Here is a 20,422-nt window from a genome sequence, read left to right on the forward strand (position 1 = left end):
CCTCCTTCCTTCCCTCCTTCCTTCTTTCCTTCCTTCCTTCTCTCCTTCCTTCCTTCTTTTAATATAACAACTATTAATCTACTGGTATCCCAGAAATCACTTTAGGAAACAGTAGCTCAAACTAATGTCATAAATTTCTGATTGATCTGTGACTTGGATTGTGACACAGGAACTATGGTCAACACTGAATTTTAGATAAGCAACACATGGCATTTTTGTACAGCATGTTCCATGCAGTATTTCTTAGCTCGCTCTGAGAACTCTCTCTGGGACCCAGGACCATCAACAGTTCCCACCTGGACTAAAGGTGACCCTCGTCACCGTCGTGCTCATTACTTACCGCTGCCGGCAGGCTTTGCCACCCTGGACATGCAGCCTGCTGGCTCAGAGGGCTGGGTTACCGGGAGGATGAAGCTGGTTACCTTCGGGGTAGCACTCGGGGATCCCATGTGAGTCTAGTATCAAGTTGCCGTGGTCGTCGTGCTGCTCCAGGGTCCCGGGGGGACACGTAGGGGTGGGAGTGGGAGGCGCAGGGGTGGTGGTCGTGGTGGTGGTGGTGGTGGTCCGAGTGGTGGTCTGGAGTGTGGCTGTCGGGCGCAGGGTGGTGGTACGACGGGTGGTGGCCACGCGGCGAGTGGCAGCTGTGGGCCTTCGGGTGGTGGTGGCAGCCATCGTGGTGGTAGTGGTAGTCACCGTGTGGGTTGTGGAGGTGGTAGGCCTTGTGGTTGTGGTGGTGGTAGGCCTCGTGGTTGTGGTGGTGGTAGGCCTCATGGTTGTGGTGGGAGGATGGGTGGTCGTTCTGATGACCTCTAAGCCCACCAGGGGCTTCCCTCCAAGGCTCAGGATGGGCTTCTCCTGGGCACTGGCCAGCGGTTTGCCATGTCGTCCCTGCCCAAAGAGGGGCAGACCCTCGGGACTCACCACAGGAGTTCCTCCCAGATCTGAAATGAAATCAACCGGATGGAGCCATCCAGAGGAAATCAGAAGTAAGTAGAAAGGGTCTTCTATGCGTTTCTGCATTATATTTTAATCAGGAAGAGGTAGTGGAATAATGAAAAGCGTAACAGTCTAGGAGGCAGTATCTGCCATCCAGACATGTACAGCCCACTGTAGCACCTCCTCTCTGCATTTCCTTATACAAGTGCACACTTCTTTCACTGTTACGCCCCATCATGCATTCTGAGAAAACTCAGTATCTACTAAGGGAAGTCACTCCTACCTACTCCTAAGGAGGAACAGGTTAGTTTGAAGCAGGGATAGCAAACTCTTTCTGTATGGAGCCAGAGAGCAAATATTTTCATGTTTAAAGGCCAGATGGTCTCTGTTGCGACCATTCAACTCAGCCCTTCTACAATACATAGCAAACATGTTAGATGACACAGATACAAATGCTTTGGATAATGAGGATTTTGGATACTGAAATATTAATTTTGTATAATTATCACATGCTCCAAAATCATCAATAGTATCTTGATTTTTTTGCAATCATTTGAAATCATATACACTATTCTGACCTCGTGGGTCTTACAGAAATAGGCAGTGGATAGTGGGTCATAGATTTCAGCCTTCTGCTCTCAGTGGCTAATTTCACATACTATACTACACTCTTACATTTCTAGGGGTGGAGTCCACAGGAAGCAGTTAATTAAAACTGTACAAGGGACATGCTGAGCCCTGCCTCTTCGGGGGGAACTTCTTCCCACATGGCTGAAAGTAACTGGTCAAGGCAACCATTAAAAATGAGGGGAGATGACAGGAGTTATTCTATGACTAATTCAGTACATTTTTGTTTCTTTAGCAGTATGTTCATGGGTAGGCATGGCCAGGCCCTAAATTCAATCTCCAGAAATACAAATAATATAAATAATTACTTTAAATAACATAAAAAGGAAACCATCCTCACTCACCTACAATAGTGCGGCCATCTCCTCCCAGTCTGACCCGAAGGGGATTGCCGTGTGAATCTTGGAGGTATCTACCTTCTGCATTCAATACCAGCCCACGATCGAGATCCACCACCTACACACACGCACAGATTGAAGAACACATTCAACACTTGAAAATGTTCACATTAATCCAACTTCCTATGCATATGCGCAGAGCTTCCACAGAAAAAAGCCATTATTTGAATGGGAAAAATGCTTCTTACCGTTCCCAAGACTTACAAAGCTATCCTGTTTATCGATGTTATTTTCTCAAAAATACAACACACAAGAGTGTTTCAAATATTTTTACCACATAGTACACTGCATCTAATGCCACATAGGAAATATCTTAAGGATCCATCAACTGAGGGAAGAGATTACAGTCCTCAAGAAGCCAATTAAAAGGGATATTGGACTTCTCTATCTATTCACCTACACAAATGAAACTGGTTTGGACTGCCATTCTCCTCTCTACCCCCACATCACCAGATCTCAACCTCCTGAGCAGCTAGGATTACAGGCGTGAGCTATCAGCACCCAGCTAGTGTCTATGATTTCTCTTTTCCAACAGCACATGAGCAACCAAAATGTGTAAAGAAGTTTACCCTACCCACTTGGTTCCATGAGGGCCGTTGATAATTCTTTGTCCATTCGGTTTCCCATTACTGCCAGAAGACACATTTTCTTCCATATTTGGTCTGCCATTATAACCTGCATAGTGTAATAACAAAAAAATAACAATGCCCCACAAATTCTGTATTTCTGAGCCACTGGCTTCATCCCTAACTCTAAGTTATAACATCATTTCAAACAAACACGAGAGACAATTTTAAACTCACTGCTCCTATGTGGCAGATGACAACAGTCCTACAGGTAACCTCACAGGGCAAGAATGGCTACAAAAGGACAGTGCAAATCCATTTTCTGACCAGATTAAAAGAATAAGCACGCGCTACACAAGGAAAATTTCTTCATAGAGCTTAAGGCCTAAGTGGTTACCAATGAATTTTAGCCAATTGGAGGGCACAGGATGATTAGGACAGAGCATATTGGTCTCTAAAGGGTCCTCAGGCTATCCACCCAACAGGACAACTACGTCCAGCTCTCTGAGCCCTATCCTCCGTTGCCCATGGTGCAGGTGCAGGTGCAAGTGCGAGGCTGTCTGGAAGCTGGCTGGACTCTAGACCGCTTGAGGGAGGAGGATTGCGTCTGTCGGGCCTGGGGCCCCACACTGAGCACCAGACCTGGGGTGCCAGGGCAGTGGACCTGAATCCCATTTGGTCTTCAGGGGAAAGTGAGGGTAGCGGACAGATGGGTCTGGCGGCTCACGCCTGTGATCCTGGCCACTGCGGGGCTGAGCTCTGGGGAATCTCAGACCCAAGACAGCCCGGGCGGGAAAAGTCCATTCGCTCCGACAGACCAGCAAAAAGCCAGAAATGGAGCTGTGGCTCAAGCCGAAGGAGGTCAACCTCGAGCAAGAAAGCCAAGGGGCAGCAGTGCCCAAGTCTGGAGTTGAAGCCTCAGCTATGGGGCATCCACAGAACTAACTAAATTCGAACCCGGACCCAAAAGCAAGGGCGAGCGGTCACCTTGCGCGTGGGCGAGCCTGGCGGGCGCGCGTGCCACCGGCGTCCGGAAGCGGCGCTGCATCCGCTGGCGCAGCGACAGCATGGGCGTGGTGGACGAGAAGCTGGCGGGGGCGCGCGTGGTGTGCTGCGGCCAGGATCGCGGGCCTGGCGGGGGGCCGGGGGTGGCAGGGACGCGGGCCGGGGGTGAGGCCCTCGGGGGGCTGCCTGCAGGAGGGGATCGCTCTCCCCGAGGGGCGTCCTCCTCTTCGTGCGCGGCGTCCACCTCGCCGTCCCCGGGCGCGCGCGGGGCGCTCGCCCTTCCTCCTGTCCTCGGCCCTTCGCGGCCCTCGTCCTCGGCGGTGGAGACCGACTGCGGGGATGTGGACAGCGCGGGGCGCTGGCCAGGGACAGGGGCGCCCGGGCGGGGCTTGGGCGGGGCCCTAAGGGCGTCCATGGCGCCCACATCTGTGGCCTCCTCTTCCGTGCTGCTGTCCTCGGAGCTGCTCCCGGAGGAGTCCCGGCCCGGGCCCCGGCCCCGGGGAGCCGGGCGCCTGGCGTGGGCCAGCGAGAGCTCGGGCTGGGATAGTGACCGGCCCGCGTCCTCGTGCGTGGACCGAGGGGCGTGGACCGAGGGGCGCGGGCGCAGGGGCGCCGACGGAGGCGGCAGGTGGGGCGGCCTTTCGGGGAGCCGGCCGGGGGCCAGCCTCCTGGGCACAGGGGGCCCGGGCTGGGGGCGCGCGGGGAACAGCGGGCGATCGGGGGCCACGTCGGGGCTCCCCCGGACGTCCTGGGCCTCGGACTTGTCATGGGGCCGCCCGCCCGCGCCGGCGGCTTCGGAGTCCGGGCTGGCTCCCCTCTGGGGGCTCCGGCCCGGGGGCTCCCGACCCCCTGACGCTCGTGGCTTCTCGCCGTCCTGGTTCCCGGGGATGCCGGAGGCGGCGCTGGAGGCCCCCGGGGAAGGCGGGGTGCTCCCGGGCAGCAACCTCGGCCCGCGGCCGCCACCGAACCAGGCCTGCGCCCGGCCACCGGCGGGGAAGGGTTTATTCCTGGGCGGACTCGCGGGGCCCGCGGCCGGCCGGGCCCGCAGGGCCGGGGCGGAGGCCTCGGCCTGCCGCGCGGCGCCCTGGGCACCCCGGTCCTCCCCCGTTGGGTCCTCCCCGTTGGGGGCCTCGGTCCTGGACGAGGGGGTCCGAGGGGGCACGTGGGAGGCCGGGCCGTCCTTCCAGCCCCTGGCCAGCGGGGGGCCCGGGGGCGGGTCGGAGGAGCCTCGGCGGGGCGGGGACAGCCTGGACGGTGCGGCGCGGGCGATTGGGTCCTCCTGGGCCGCCGCGGGCCGGAAGCCGCGCGCGGGGCTCCGGTCCCGCGGGAAGGTGGGGGTGGCGGGGCGGCTGGGGGGCGGCGCGGGCCGGGCCACAGCGGGGCTCCCAGGGTGGTGGGGCTCCTCCCGGACCTCCCCGTCGTGGTCTGTCACGCTGGGGTGCGGAGAGGGGTCTTGGGGGGCCCGAGGGGCCTCGGCCGAGGGGGAGGCCGCGGAGGAGCCCCGCGTGCCCGCGCCTTCCTTTCGGGGCAGCACTGGCGGTCGGGCCCTGGCCGGAGGCCGAGCCGGGACCCAGGGGCGGCCTGGGGGCCGCGGGGTGCGCCGCTGGTCTCGGGTCTCCGAGGGGTACGGGCGTGGGTCCTCCAGGGAATCCCGCTCCTCGGCCTCCGTGACGTGCGTGGACTGAAGGCCCGCCTCCCGGGTGTTCTCGGGCTGAGGCTGGGGCTTCCTGGGCCCGCCGCCGCCGGTGGCCAGGATCCTGTTCTTCAGGTCGAGGAGGGCGTCCTTGGCGCTCCTGCTTGCGGTGGAGGCCGGGGGAGGAGGCGCGCGCTCCGCCGAGGCCGGGGCGCGGGGGGCAAGCGGCGAAGGCCGGGGTCTCCCCCGCGTCCGGGCGTCGTCCCCGCCCTGCCGGTCATCCCCGCCCTGCCGGTCGTCGGACTTGCTGGTACTGGCTGCAAGAGTTCACAGAACGAGCGTTACAGAACAAGCACTTACAGGCTGCTCAGGCGACACCACTGCTTCAGCACAGGGGACGTGGCTCCAGGACGGTTTGCCTGAAGGACATGCAGTCTGATTCTGTCCCATCAGATTCCTGATGGAGGGCCGCTGCCCCTTCACATCCGTGGGTTCTCGCCTTGGGATTCAGCTCAGCCTTTCTGGAAAATGCTTGTGGGGGCGGGGGGGAGGGAGACAATTACAGCTCCCTGGAGCAGGCACTGGCGCCTTCGCCTTTCTTTCCCCCTAAATGACACTGAAAGACTACCATTGGCATCGCCTTTCCATTGCCTTCAACACTGCAATGAACACTGCAACGAACTAGTGATCGTTAACGGTATGCAAGAGAATGTGCACAGGTGCTGCTCAGATTCTACTATTTTATGTAAGGAGCCTGAGCGCCTTTGGATCTTGGCATGCTGAAGGGTCCTGAGAATCTTGAACAGTGAATGAAGTCATTGTTTTTTGACAGTAGAAAATCTTAACATCGGAAGTTAAAAAAAAATAGTAGTTTCTAAATGCATTAGAGCTCTTCTTTTTGTACATGATGAATAGTGCTCTACCATACATCATCTTTAGTAGAGAAAACGAACAGATTTTATGCAATGAAAAATGCAAATGCCACTTATTCCTATTTTTGTCTTCATTATCTTTAAATGAAAAATTTATGCCCCACTATAGTTGCAGATCTTTATCCTTCTCTATCTGGAACCATATATATAGTTGTTACTAATAGGCATGAAATATATATATATATATATATACACACACATATGCCAATTATTGGGGCACTACAGTCTCAGATTCGCTCTAATACGTTTTTACTTATTTCCTCCGTGCTTAAAACTCCTTCCATAATAGACACATTTGAAGTTCCATGGCTTACAATGAGAAGACTGGTATAGAAAATATTCTATTGAATATAGCTTGGCTGGAGAGCAGAACGGACAGGTAAAGGAAGGCTGTTGGGGGGCGGGGGATAGGGGTAGTCACATAGCACTGGGGGCCCTTAGGGAGCACATTTCATCTCTCCCAGAGATTTTTCCAGCATAAATCTGTTTCCTACTGCAGCCTTGCTGGGACCCTCACAGCACACAGTGGACAGAGAGCTCCCCATCTCTGGCAAAAATGCAGAGAAGCAGGAAAGAAGACAATCATTTCCGTAGTTGGTTTTGATGCCAAACAAATGAACTAGACAACTGGAATTCTTCTGAGTAGAGCTGTACTCCAAAATAATGGAATAAAAACTAAAAATTCTTAAATGTTATATACAAGAGGACCAATAGTTTAAAAAAACAAGTCCCAGTATATCTGTAAAAATGTTCTCTCCCTATCAAAATAAGCCCCCCCTCTCCATTAAACCATGATACAAATCATCAGAAAAGTAGCATCTTAATAGTCCTGTAATGATTTTAGTCTTTGGGAAGATCAATTCCTAAAAAGATCACAGAAATATCTTAGTAACCAATATGCAAACTGAGTCCTGTGAAATCATTCACCAAGAAGCTTTAAACTTAAAAGCATGATTCAAAGTCACACAAAACAAACAGCAAATGAAAAGAGGTAGGAGACAGCCACAAATGCAGTGCTTACTTGTTGGAATAGCGACAATGAAGGCTTTGGAGTGTGGCCCGGGACCTCTCCTGTTTGTAGCCCGGATTTTGAACAGATAGCGTTCCCCAGGCTGCAGACCATCCACCAGGGCAGAAGTAGTGTGTCCGGGGTAGGTGAGAGACTTTGCTCCAAATGGTTTGAGAGCCGGGGCGTAGGAAAGAATGTATTCTGAAATGATTTGGCAGACGGTTGGAAGGAAGGAATGGGAAACAGTCCCGGGTCCAGCAGATGGACTGGATGGGCAGCATGAGTTAGAACTCACATCACAAAAATTAAACACACTAGCAATGCACGCCAAGTTCACAGCTGAAGCAGGAAGGGGCAGAGGTGAACTCTCTTATTTGGACACCAGACAGGCTTTGAAGGTTATGAACAGGCAATTTGCTTTTTTAAGATGCTGAAGCATATGAAAATCAGGAAAAACATTCATCAAAGAATATGTACACTTTTTTGTATATTAATTTTATTTTAGTTTTAGTTTTTGCACTGGTCCTGGGACTTGAACTTGGGGCCCAGACACTGTCTCTCAGCTCCTCTGGCTCAAGGCTAGTGCTCTACTGCTTGAGCTACAGCTCCATTTCTAGCCTTTTTTGGGGGGGTAGGGGAGTGGGGGGAGTGGTTAATTGGAGATAAGAGTCTCACAGACTTTCCTGCCCAAGATTGGCTTCAAATTGAGGTCCTTAGATCCCAGCCTCATGATGTATATTCATTTATTAGCATGCTATGATTATATTGACAAATCTTCTACAAGACCAAAAAAAGTGACATCTAAGAACTGATTCTAAATAAACACTCACATCTTCAAGAGCTTCAGTTTGTCTAGTTTAATTACTTCTATTAGCAAGTTGAACCAGGAGAAAATATTTTTTGAAATATAAATTCTTCACTTTTGTAGGAATTATAAAAAAATTCTTACTCCACATTGCTGATAAGGATGTTTCACAAAATTGTGTATGTGTGTGTGTGTGTTTGTGTGTGAAGGCCTTATGTTCTCATTTGTTTTTTGTTTTGTTGGGGTTTTGTTTTGTTTTGTTTTTTGCTTAAAAGCTGTGTTCTACCACTTGAACCACACCTTCACTTTTTTGCTAGTTCACTGGAGATAGAGCCTCATAGACTACTTGCCTGAGCTGGCTTCAAACCATGATCCTCATATTTCAGCTCCTCAGTAGCTAGGATTATAGGCATGAGTCACCAGCACCTGATACTCAACAGAATTTGTAAAGTTGCAAAGCAATATATTTATTCGATCTCCAAGGTTTTCACATTTAATTAGCCCTACAGATAAGTATATTAAGGCCTTGAACTTCAAAAACCATAGAATTCAGTCCAAGGAACTAAAATACCTCTTTGATTGCATAGAAATACTGTAACATAGTCATATTTTAGAGTATGATTTTTAACCCTCAACTATAAACTATCCTTTTTTTCCTCAGTCAACCCAAGATTTGCAAAATTTAATAACTCAATAAGAGAACAACCTAACTAAGAAAATAATCACAGACAATCACAGAGAAATCAGCCAATTCTAAGGAAGATAAGGCTCTTTTATTTTCCCTAACTTCCAATCTTTCAAAAGAACATTAATTTTGAAACTTTCCAACAAAATGTTTTTACAGCATTTATCCACAAAACACAGCATTCTTTTCTCACTGAAAATGAGTAAGCTAGTCATTTGTGGTGGTCAAAGTAAGAACTAAGAGAACCCACTCTTTGGAAGTTTGTAATTCTGATTTTTTAAGAGATTCCTTCATCTGGAAAAAGTATTAAACCATGTAAAGTATATATTCTTCTGCTATGTTTGATATTTCTTGTGTAGAAAATGCCTCCAATTAATTATAAATTTCAGCCCCACTACTACACCTTTGTGAAAACCAAGCAGAGATAGGATACATGAATTTTCATGTATGGAAACTCAATTTGCTGAGTGTAGTGACTTATGCCTGTAATCTCTGCTAGTTGGGAGGTAGAGATCAGAAGGACTGAAGTTCAAAGCCGGCCCAGGTAAAGCATTAGTGAAAACCCTCTTAACCAAACAAGTTGGGATGTGATGGTATACACCTGTAATCCAGGCTCTATAAGAGAAATGGGTAGGAAAATTGAAGTTTGAAGCTAGTTCTATGTAAAAGTGAGACTCTATCTGAAAAGTAATTAAAAGTCAAAAGGGCTTAGGGAATGGCTCAAGTGGTAGAGCACTTGCTTAGTAAGCACAATGACTTCGTTCAAACCCCAGTAGTTCCCAAAATATTTTTTAATACTTAGTAGCTATCATTATTTCTAGAAATATTTACTTGGTGATTAGGGGCCTCTTTCAGCAAAGAGCTATAAATATAAACTAAGATGCAGGCAAGAAGAAGGCCAAATCAGTAATAGGTAATAAATTTACTAGAGAATAATAACTGTCTTTTTTGAAACTAAAACTATCATCAGCCAAAAAAAGTCTTTATTCCATTTACAGAGGCTTTACGGCCTCAGTGCTGGACACAGAAGGAACCAATGCGCAGACTATCATAACAACCATTATTTAAAAGAGCCAACTAAGTATTTCTTCTCTTCCTCGGTGTCTGACTTGTTCCAGAGGGGTGAGGAGCAAGCAAGAGGAGCAGTGTCACCTATTCTGAGAAAACTAGGAAATGACAAAATATCTACTTCCTCACCTTCTACTGTGCTCTGAAAAGACCCCCTAATGGCAGCAAAGAGAACTCAGAGGTTTTTTTGGGGGGGTCTGGTCGTGGGGCCTGAACTCTGGGCCTAGACGCTGTCCCTCAGCTATTCAGCTCAAGGCTAGTGTTCTACCACTTGAGCCACAGTGCCACTTCCAGCTTTTTTCTTTTTGCTTATGTGGTGCTGAGGAATCGGAACCCAGGGCCTCATGCATGCAAGGCAAGCACGCTACCACTGAGCCACCTTCCCAGCCCCGAGAACTCAGAGTTAAATGCAAAAAAAAAAAAAAAAGTTCATTGATATTTCCAATTAACAATTTTTTCAAAGGAGACTGGCAGTAATATTCTAGATTTCTTTAAGCTTATATAAACTTTTCTGGTTGTCTCTCAGTCCCTAGTAACAAGAAAGGATATTCCTTCTTCATTACTTTCCTACCCCAAGAGTGCTTTTGTCTAGGCATGATCTGATTCCTTATGATGTCCTCAGACTCCTGAAAGCTATTTAAATCCTTTTACATTGCAGCGAAATGATTTCTGGGTTTATTTAATATTCTCAATAGACTATACTTTAACTAGTTGTGAATATGTTATCCTATTCTTTGAAAGCTCTTATACTCTTTAATACTTTAGTGTTATGCTTTCTCCAACCTCAGTAAATAAATACAGATGATAAACAGAAAATAAATCCATTTTCTGGAAATTATTACTTGAGTGTTTCAAAGCCATTAAAAGTATTTATGGTCTCATTAAAGATATTTATGGCCCCGTGGGGTTCCTGCTGATTCCTAGACTCTCAGTTTTCTTGGCACACTGAAAAGCTCAGAGCATGAAACTAGGATAGATCAAGGCATAGTTATACCATGTCATTCAGAGCATCCTTGATTGCAGGAATAATCAAGGATAATCACCTTGGAGACCACCTACATGTCAGACAATGAAAACCCTGCCTGAAAGGCCCTCAGCCCTACACTTAGCACGTCCTCTAGTTCCTCCCCAGACACCAGAGCTGGGAACAGAGCAGGATCATCATAGTGGGTACCACTTAGGTTTCAAGGAAGAGAGGGCCTACCTTTCACTCTGCCCTCTGTCTCAGGCAGTGGGTCCCAGGACGCCGTGACCACTGTAGGCTTGCCACTGACTGGCCAGACGTTCAAGTTTTCAGGAGCTGTTGTGGGAGCTGCAAGGTGACATGGAATGGACCAGTTTACAACACCCTCATGGTCAGCCTGGGTGGAACAGGCATGCAGGCCGAGTGTGTGCACTGATCACTGGAGAGCCCATGTCTTCATTGGATGGCATGTGAGAGGAAATTTTGCACTTGCTCTTTGAGGAATAGGGTGATGTATGCCACTTGTGCCAGTTTAGGCAGGGAGTCTAGACATAGCTAGAGAAAGGCTTTTGGGAATTCAGGATTCCCCCTCATAACTAAACACTGAAAATATATAAAGATTATAAATAAGAAACCCAGGTGCAACTCCTTTTTACTACAACTTTTAAAGATATGATGTAAAAGAAATCAGCCTTGGCTACAAAGGAAAAATCTTCCCCAGAGTCAAGTAGAACTTCAGCCTCAGGAAAGAAATAGATGGCATCAGGCTGGAGACCCATGCATCCCCACCGGGATCCCCACATAGGACGGAGACTTGCATGCCTGCACACTGAGGCCTAATGGCTCCACAGGTCAGAACCACAAGCTAGGGAATGTCCAAGAGTAAGAAAGACAAGATTCCCTAACTCCTCTGCACCTGGGGAATGGGGAGGAGCAGAGAGAGCTGGAAGATTCTGTGGTTCTAGGAAAACCCAGGGAAAAAGTTCACAAAGATCCTGTCTTGACCAGTAAAACACTGGGCATGGTAATAGATTTTTGTATCTCTAGCTACATGAGAGATTAAAAACAACAACAGCAACAACAAAAAAAAAGGATCACAGGACCACTGTACCAGACCAACTAGGGCAAAAACTTGAGGCTATTCAAAAACATTAGAAAGAACTGGGGTGTGGCTCAAAGTATTGAGAGCCTCCTTGGCAAGTTGAAGGTTTAAGTCTCAGTACTGCCAGGAAAAAAAAAAAGACATACTAAGAAATATTACCAAAATTCAGGTTTCATGTGATTTAAGCACTTATGCTAGCCGTGGTCACTACTGGCTTCTTAATTGGTTTTAAATCGTATTACAGGAGTAATTCCCAGAATGGAAAACCAAAAGTGAATTCAAATACAGACCAGATTCTGGCGTTCTTTGAAAGACGGAGGTGCTCCACTTGCCATCTCTTTCCCCCTGTGAAATACGGACTGCAAACTCATACACGGTGTCTGGAATCAAGTTTTCTACCAACACGCGTCGGTGGGCGATTTGCTTGTAGTCCCACCTGGCTGACTCCCCCTTTTCTCGATAGCGCACAGTGTACTGTCTACAAGAAACACAACAAAGTGTGCAGCCCGCTGAGCAGGAGAACCCATGGCCCTGCTGCTGTCCTGCCCTGAAGTGACAGCTTCTGCAGGAAGCAGCCAGAGCAAAGAGGCACAAAGCCTAAGCTTTGGATGACATTACCGACTTCTCAGAGACTGCTCACATTCCAGTGTCAAAAATAACCCAGGAAATACGAAGCATTGAGGCTTTTAACAGCAAAAAAAAAATCTCATCATTGGAAAGACTGAGCACAGATCACAAAAGGAATAAGCAAATTAGGAATTAATTTTTATGAAGCAATAGCTCATATATCCTGTATGTGTGTGTATGTGTGTATATGTATGTGTCTGTGTCTGTGTGTCTGTCTGTCTTGCAGGTTTGCAGGGGGCTGTGGAAGTAACAATAGTAAGGACCAAAATGGAAGTAATGGTATCCTGGCTTCCCAAAATATAAAGACCAAAAAGGATTAAATTCAGAAAAAGCAGGCATGATTTCCATAGACTCAGGAGGAAAAGAAGCATGTGGTTTTGAGTAGATTCAAGACTATGAAATGGAGTAAAATATTTGTAACAAATAGAACAGGGCAGAGGATATAATAAAGGGGCCCAGGGTGTGACTTCCAGGGAGAGAAACTGAGTGCAACCAAACATGGTAATACCCAGAACCCAGACAGCGGACATCCGCAGTGCTTTAAGAGTGGCAAAGGCTGTTTACTAGATTCTTCTTCAATGAACTTTTTTTTCTCACAGCCTCTTTGCAATAGGAAGTATTTGGTGCATTAAAAATGTGCTACTTATTATATTTCATAAGACAAGAGAAGACTTCAGTTGAAGACCTGGCACAGCAATTAACAGTGGAGTTCCAAGAAAACTCAAGCCTTTGTTGGTTCTCATCAAGATGTCAGAAACCAAGCTCCAGTGGTAATCTGGAACACTTTGGGCTGGTGAAAGCTATATGGCTAGAGGATCACTGTGATTCTTCTGAGGTCTTTCAAAGATGAAGATGTAGTGAAGGAAATTCTGTGTATAATATGATGTGCAATATGTAGACATACAAACACGTATACTTATACATATACATATACATAGTCTAAGCATGGGAGTCCACTAATTTCAGATTTCCCTTTCCAGGTAGCAGATAGACTCAGTTTCAGTAGTCCACCACATTTTGGCCCTCCTTTGGTTATATAAAGTATTTGCTCCTTGATTAGACATGGGAACTTTTGATAGACATATTTACCAGTAGCCTTTTAGCAAAAAAAATAGTTTAATCAGCCAGGCACCAGTAACCTGCCTGTAATCCTTGCATCTCAAGGCTGAGATCTGAGACTCAAAGCAACAAACACAAGAGAGTAATAAGTCAAAAGTAGAGGTGTGGCTCAAGTGGTAGAATGCCAGCCTTGAATGAAAAAGCTAAACAAGCGTGAGAGACCCTAAAATCAAGCCTCAAGACTAGTACACACACACTTACACACTAACATATACACATATATACACACAATAGCATATATACACTAGCATACACATATACACTAGCATGCAAACATGCATTAGCAAACAAACATACACAAATTCATTTAACCTTATGATTATTTTGTCTTTGTTTTTGCAAATGAATATAAAAGCTAGACTAGACTAGAGCTAGATATGGGCTAGACATAATGTTTGGCAAATGTCTGGGTGTGAGGCATTGGACAAATGACCACCATTCTACATAAAATTCCAGCCTGCTGCTGTCTTTTTAGTAAGACACTTCCCAAAGTATGTGCCACACCAAAACGGGACACCAATGAGACAAAATTAAATCACAAGCAGGGCAAGGAAGAGACAGAATCCACAAAATTTCCAGGCACAGGGTAAACCAGGTAAGTGGGATGTGAGGTCTTAGTGTGTGCACCATCAGTTTGCAGGAACTAGTGTGTCACAGGACAGCATGTGCACCATTCGGCTATAGAAGGTCCAGCAGTCAAATAAGGAATAGAATCATTACATACACATTACTCCTAGGCCAGGAAAGCCCATGTCTCACACACAAGGATGAAGGAATGAACCAAAGTACCTGGATGCAACAGCTTTCTTCTGCTTTTCCAAAATCGGATCCACCCAGGCCACCAGCACAGACTGAGAGGACATAACACGTACAGTGATGTCTTTGGGTACATCCAGTTCATCCTCTTCTGAAATGACATCGGAAGACCTGAGTCTCTACTGACAGGCTTTGCCCTGACTTCCTCTGGCTTTCTGAGCCTGTAATTCATCCTGTATCATGTTTAGATTGTTTGTACTTAAGGTGAGTATAATGAAGTAAATAGAAAGCTGAGCAATTATTTGATTGGTCAGTGTAGAAAACCAGACTCTCCTGTTCGTAAACCCAACCTAAGGAATGGCAGTTCACCGCTTGACCCAATCGACATATAGACCAGCGCAAGGAAGGTGCTGTTCTGGGGTATAAGCAACTCAGGGTTTGCTCAACAGACACTGTAAAGTTCTAAGAAACAATAAGCATTTCATGGAAAGCAAATGTTTAGAGGAGTCTATGAGACTCTTATTTCCAAGTAACTACCAGAAAAAAACAGAAGTGGAGTTGTGGCTCAAGTATCAGAACGTAGTCTCGAGCACAAAAGCTCAGGGACAGTGCCCAGGCCCTGAGTTCAAGCGCCATAACCAACAAAAAGAAAAAAAAATACTGTAGTGCCTCCTTTTCCCTCTTGTGGCAGAGCTACCACACAGTGAAGCCACCTCAAATACAGAGCGAAATCAATTCCATCATAAGAATGCTGCAGCCTCGGAGTATGCAAGAAAGAAGCGTATACCCAGCATGCGGCCAGCTCTGCCCTCTTGCCCTCCCATCCCCCAGGGACTGGTGTGGTTCTCCACTGCCAGCAGCATGAGGAAGCAGCAGGGAGCTCACAGCACACACAGCATGGCCTCCCAAAGTGCATCCTGGGAAACGTACCTGAAATCTTGCGTTTCGTGAGGGCAGCCCTATAGACTGGCTGGCTCTGCCCCTGGGAGTTCATGGACTGCAGGGAGACCACATACACCGACTCTGAGGCTGTGGACCAAAGAAGGCATGAGACTGTCTCTCCAAGCCCCTTAGACAACTAGAGAGCTGTCCAAGTACTGCAGGAACTAAACTCAGAAAGAACACTACTTGGTTCCACTTTTACCTAGGTAATTCCTGGGGAGAAATCAGTTTCTTATTTTTCAACATCAGAGAAGTAAAGAATGCTTAAAAACTATATTTAGCCAATTTCCTTTTACTTCCTACAAAGAAAAGAGGGAGGTTAATGTGATTCTATCTGCCATCAAAAGGAAAGGAGGAAAGGAAAGGAGCCCTGGCACCCGTCAGCAATTTAGAACGTCTTTGTAATCTTCTCAGATACCGTGTCCATCACAATGCATATCCTCGAAATGGAGTCTCTGCAGCTTTGCTAAGAGAGCCTGGGAGAGTTAAATGTATCCTTTATTCCAGATTCATCTTTTGGTTAGTTACTCATCCCTCCCCCTCAGAGATAGATCCTACTACTCTCCAATTTAATCAAAATTGCATTTGGAAAAACATTACAATACTAGACCAGAACTTGTTCCCTTTCCCTTAAGTACTGTGGAACTGTAAGTCTGAGGCTCAGGTGACACCCTGATGGAGTCAGAATCTGAGACATTGTTGAGAGGCGTGAAGAGGAGGCTATGGGGCCTAGTTGGAGAAGGGAGGTCACTGGGAGCCTCTCCCGGGTTTCTATCTGCCCCTTCCTATCAGCCCTCTTTCCTGTCCACCAGGACGTGAGCTGGTTCTCCAGGCCTACACCACCATGCCTTCCCCACATGAGGGACTAAACCGGAAAGCCCTCTGAAACGGTAAGCCAAAACCAACCTGTCTTCCTTTAAGTCGGCTAAGATGGAGACTCACCCAATGAAAACATTCCTTTTGAAAAAAAAATGCCCTCCTGAAACATCAGGAATGCAAAATTAGGGCTTCTTTTCTCCTACTGCAGAATTTGGCCTGCCTCACCAACACAGAGCCAATCCACATCAAAGAGGCAGCTCCGGAACGAAGGGCTGATGCGCTTCCCAATGACTCTGCAGCTTCAGGGAACTGGGTCTCTAAGAGTAGGTCTCGCTGCTAATACTGACACCAAGCTTCACAAGGCACAGACTGCCCAGATGTCTCCTCTCATTTCCTATGGCTTAGCAACAGAGACATGGCTGGTCTCTCTCCTGAAGGAAGTCTAGAATCTGTACTTGAAATGACCTGGCTTGGAGATGCCTTATATCCTCCTCTCCACAGGGGCAATGTGGAGACAAGGATGTCATGTGGCTGACCTTTCCAGGTACATCTAACTGCCCGCAGTGCTAGTCCAGATGCTGGCAGCTGCCAGAACACCAGCAATGCAGCAGGCACCTCTAGCTGCTGCAAGGAGATTACTTTAGTTTCTGTCCATCTCCACCAGGCCAAATCCATGCTGGTCAGCACTTGTGGTGCAGCTCAGAAAAGCAGCCTTGGGAATCCCAAGGACTGTGGAGATGCTTATCCAGATTCCAGAATAAAACACTAAGCAACAAGCACCGCGATGCCTTCCTCACAGTTACCCCACTTCCTCACAGGCCCATGGCTGTCGGTCCTCCTTTCTAGCCCAAGACTTCACATCACTGACAGAAGGTGAGCACCACCTCCAGCCCCCACACCACCAAAGTGGAGGAAGCTGAGAGATACCAGACCCCATGTGAGTAAACACACTGCCAGGTGTTACTGAGTCTTCCAAGAAGGCCCAATAAACCAGAGCTGCTCCCTTGCCTGTCTACTGAATGACAGAAGATACCAGCCTAAATATTTATTACTTGTAAAAGGCAAGATGGCGGACACGCCTCAGGATGAGACAGCTTTGCTGAACCCTTGGGCTCTCTGCAGCCAGGCTTCCTCCAGGAGAAGGTCATGAGAAGAGACCCAGCCTTGCTTACCCAACCTCTGAATTCACCAAGTAGATAGAGGGAAGGAAAGTGGGGCAAACCATGACCTTGTTTCCAGACACAGGGAAGCACCAGCCTGAGAGGGAGGCGGTACTCTCTCAGAATGTGGCCTGTGTCCCCATCTAGGCCTGTCAATAAATACAGACATCCCAGACTGGACTATGCGCATAATGTCTCCAGGTCTCAGCAAATGTTTTCATTAGCATTCTATGTGAAAGTCTTCTTTTTTCCAGGCAGGGGCTCAGAAAGGGAGGAAGGAAGGCCTGCTTTGTAGCTTCACTCAGCAGCCACAATGCTTTATCTCCATGGGATTCAAGGTTCAGGGCCCCGGAATTCAAAGACAAAGCTTCAAACAACACAACGATGAAAGGAAAGCCAAGACAGTAAAGCACTAGTCCCCAGTTGTATCTGAAAAAAGTGATCTGACTTAGAAATCTGACAGCAACTCAGAAAGCAGCCTTGACCTGTCACTAACTACAACTTATAGTGATGGAGGCTCTGACAGAGACAAGAACAAAAGAGTATCATCTTGAATCATTGTCATCTCTGGAAAATGAATATTCCATCTTAAGATAGTGTTCTAGCACCAGTGAGTTCTAGATACCAAAATGATCACAGAATTCAGCAAAGAATGTATATCAAATAATCTTAAACTCACCTAGCTTTTTAATCTCGTGTGTCCGCTCATCTCTGGTGAGTGGAACGTAATTCATCTTCCGGCCACTTTCTCCATAGCCCAGAAGAAACCCTCGTGACCTGCGTGGACTCTTGGCTCCAGACAGGCGGGGTGCCTTCCACGCCACGGACAGCTTGTCGTCGGAAGACCGGACACGCATGCGCAAGGGCTTGTTGGGCACTTCCTTTTCTTAAAGAGGACATGACACAGAAGCCATCAAACAGTACACAGAGTGGAGGTTAGCCCTCTTGTACACAAAGCCCATGCAAACATTGAGCCTCAACAATTAGCTGCTGGGCTTCAGCATCCATTCTCGGTAACCAGTTCCAGTAGGCTCATTTCCCCTGCAGGATTATCTTCCCCATTTTATAACCAATAGGTCTCAAGAACTTAAAATGAAAACATACCATGTGTTGAGGCTGCCAGACCAAAATCTTGGATGCTTCGCGATGTCTCTTTTCATCTATTTCCTTTTGCCCCTCCCCCCCCAATACGTAGGCCCAAACTATATATTCTCTGGCAACAGCTAAATGTCGAGACAAAAATACAGAGCCCCATTATGGGCTAATTTTGATCCCTCCTCCAAAGGGTTTTATCACTGCAGTGTTGGAAACACAGGCTCACCTTGCCTTTGCACTAAACTGCTAAGAGCTTGGTACTAACTGACTGCTGTGTGGGGTCTGAGCTTCTCTTCCATGTGCCAGTCCTGCCTCTCCTTCAGGCAAACCCTGGCTCTAGCATACCAAGATGCTGTCTTCAGTATTTCTTATTTTCTTCTTGGTGAACCAACAAGCTATAAGAAATCCTCTTGCAGACTGATCTCGGGAAATGCATCTGTTGTTAGATTTCTCGTAGCAGTGTGCTCTGGTGGTCATTGCCTAGTGTTTACAGATCTAAATTAGCATCAAGGAAGAGCTGGAAACAACTATTACCACCTTGCCTTTACAATCTAGCCCTCATCTGAGGAGGCCACTGGATGAATGACTCTCTCTCCAGTCATGTAAGCCAGCTGCTTCCTTTACTATGTACACTAACTCCATCCTCATTTCTGACTAATTTTATCAGACTAGAAAATTCCTAGCTAAGCTAAATAAGACCTAAAAACAAAAATGAATATCACAAATGAGTGTGAACCTCGGTAACATGTAAATAATTAGCCATTGCAGTTGATTTACCTGAAGTGTCAGACACATAGTCCCCAGGTCATAGATCTAACCAAAGAAATATCCTTTCATGGGTCAGCGGGAGTTTTCCCTTCTGTTATTGGGCACCTCATTCCTAACTTCTACTGGGGGAGTAGTAGCTGAGCTTCAATAGTTATTTTCCCTAATACACAAAATGGTGATTGTTTGAAAGTTTTTGTGTGTGACACACTGGAATAGTTCAGCAAAATGAAATACACACAAGCTCCAGCGAGTCTAGAAAATGAACTGCTGCACAGAGATGGCGCGCTTGCCCACAGCTCTGCGTCATTTCCGTGTCCTCTCCAGGCAAGCATCTGAGAGGAGAGTGCACCCGGGGCTCTCGCACTGCCAGCCTGGGGGATGATTCTGATGGCTGCCCTAGGTGCTCGCCAGGAAACTGCAGAATCAAAATGGTGATGTACCAAAAGACCTTGCATACCGCCCCTCTCCCTGCAGAGATGAGATCACTGAGGAGGAAGAAGTGAATTCCAAGGGCAAGGAACTTTGTCACAGATGGCTGAGGTGCCTCCCCCGGTCTCTGTCCTGATGCACACTAGGTCCTGCCCAGTGGCAGGACAGAGCTGCCCCAAGGGACTGCACATCTCCCACACCCTTGGGCACCAGCTTGTGTCCAGCCACTCCACCCTGGACCTTCAGGATGCTGCCAGGCCACCGAACAGCTGCAGGGAAGAGAGTCACGCTTCCTCTGACAACTCAGTATCAAGCCTTTTCTAGATTGAACTGGCTGTTCACAATGACGATTTGTCTAGTTGCCCTTCCGGCAAGCAGCCCCACGACAAGGAGGAAAGGGATCCGTCACTCAGAAGTGAAGCAGGAACCTGAATGCAACCATTCCGCTTCCCAATGTGCACCTTCATAACAATTCCCCTTCCATTTAAACCAACCCCTCTCACCAGCCACCCGAGACCCTGAGACTCAACAAGGATGTGGGTCTGGACATGCTTCCTGCAGAGGGCAAACTCTGGCCTATCCAGCAGGCACTAAACGCAATGAGCCAGTTGGTTTCCTCAGCAGGCAGAAAATGGACAAGAGGAGGACTCTTCTCAAAGGCTGCTCCTGTGACCACCTGGAATTCACTGTGTGGGTGAAGCCACAGAGCCAAGCGAGAATGAAACCCATCAAACACAATCTTCGATCTCTCTTGCAGATCTTTGGATTTAGAAAGGCCAACCACATTTTTCCTTTCTTCAAAATTCTGAGTAATACACACCATCAGGCATCTTTTTTAGATAATCTTTTATGATCCCCTTTTCAGCTGATGTTCACTTAAGCAAACTCTCCAGATGGTTCAAATTCATTTGCAATTAAACCGTTGAAGTGTTTTCTCGAAGCTGTATGTGACCGCCTCACCAAAGCCTTCTAAATTT

At 47.6% G+C, this 20,422-nt stretch overlaps 1 protein-coding gene across 1 annotated transcript in view; it reads right to left on the minus strand.

Moving 5' to 3' along the window:
* The window catches only part of Fndc1 (fibronectin type III domain containing 1), a 54,270-nt gene that overhangs the window by 23,228 nt on the left and 10,620 nt on the right, over positions 1 to 20,422 (minus strand). Inside the window, exons 4-14 of the mRNA XM_042689758.1 lie at positions 17,833 to 18,039; positions 15,163 to 15,261; positions 14,266 to 14,383; positions 12,021 to 12,208; positions 10,869 to 10,976; positions 7,119 to 7,307; positions 3,515 to 5,482; positions 2,536 to 2,636; positions 1,908 to 2,019; positions 643 to 941; positions 423 to 576 (exon numbers count right to left, since the gene is read on the minus strand). Of these exons, the coding sequence (XP_042545692.1) occupies positions 423 to 576; positions 643 to 941; positions 1,908 to 2,019; positions 2,536 to 2,636; positions 3,515 to 5,482; positions 7,119 to 7,307; positions 10,869 to 10,976; positions 12,021 to 12,208; positions 14,266 to 14,383; positions 15,163 to 15,261; positions 17,833 to 18,039 (3,543 nt within the window). The remainder of the gene's footprint in view (positions 1 to 422; positions 577 to 642; positions 942 to 1,907; positions 2,020 to 2,535; positions 2,637 to 3,514; positions 5,483 to 7,118; positions 7,308 to 10,868; positions 10,977 to 12,020; positions 12,209 to 14,265; positions 14,384 to 15,162; positions 15,262 to 17,832; positions 18,040 to 20,422) is intronic.

The sequence above is a fragment of the Dipodomys spectabilis genome, unplaced genomic scaffold, assembly GCF_019054845.1.
Source record: "Dipodomys spectabilis isolate Male_0828 unplaced genomic scaffold, ASM1905484v1 ptg000126l, whole genome shotgun sequence".
NCBI lineage: Eukaryota > Metazoa > Chordata > Mammalia > Rodentia > Heteromyidae > Dipodomys > Dipodomys spectabilis.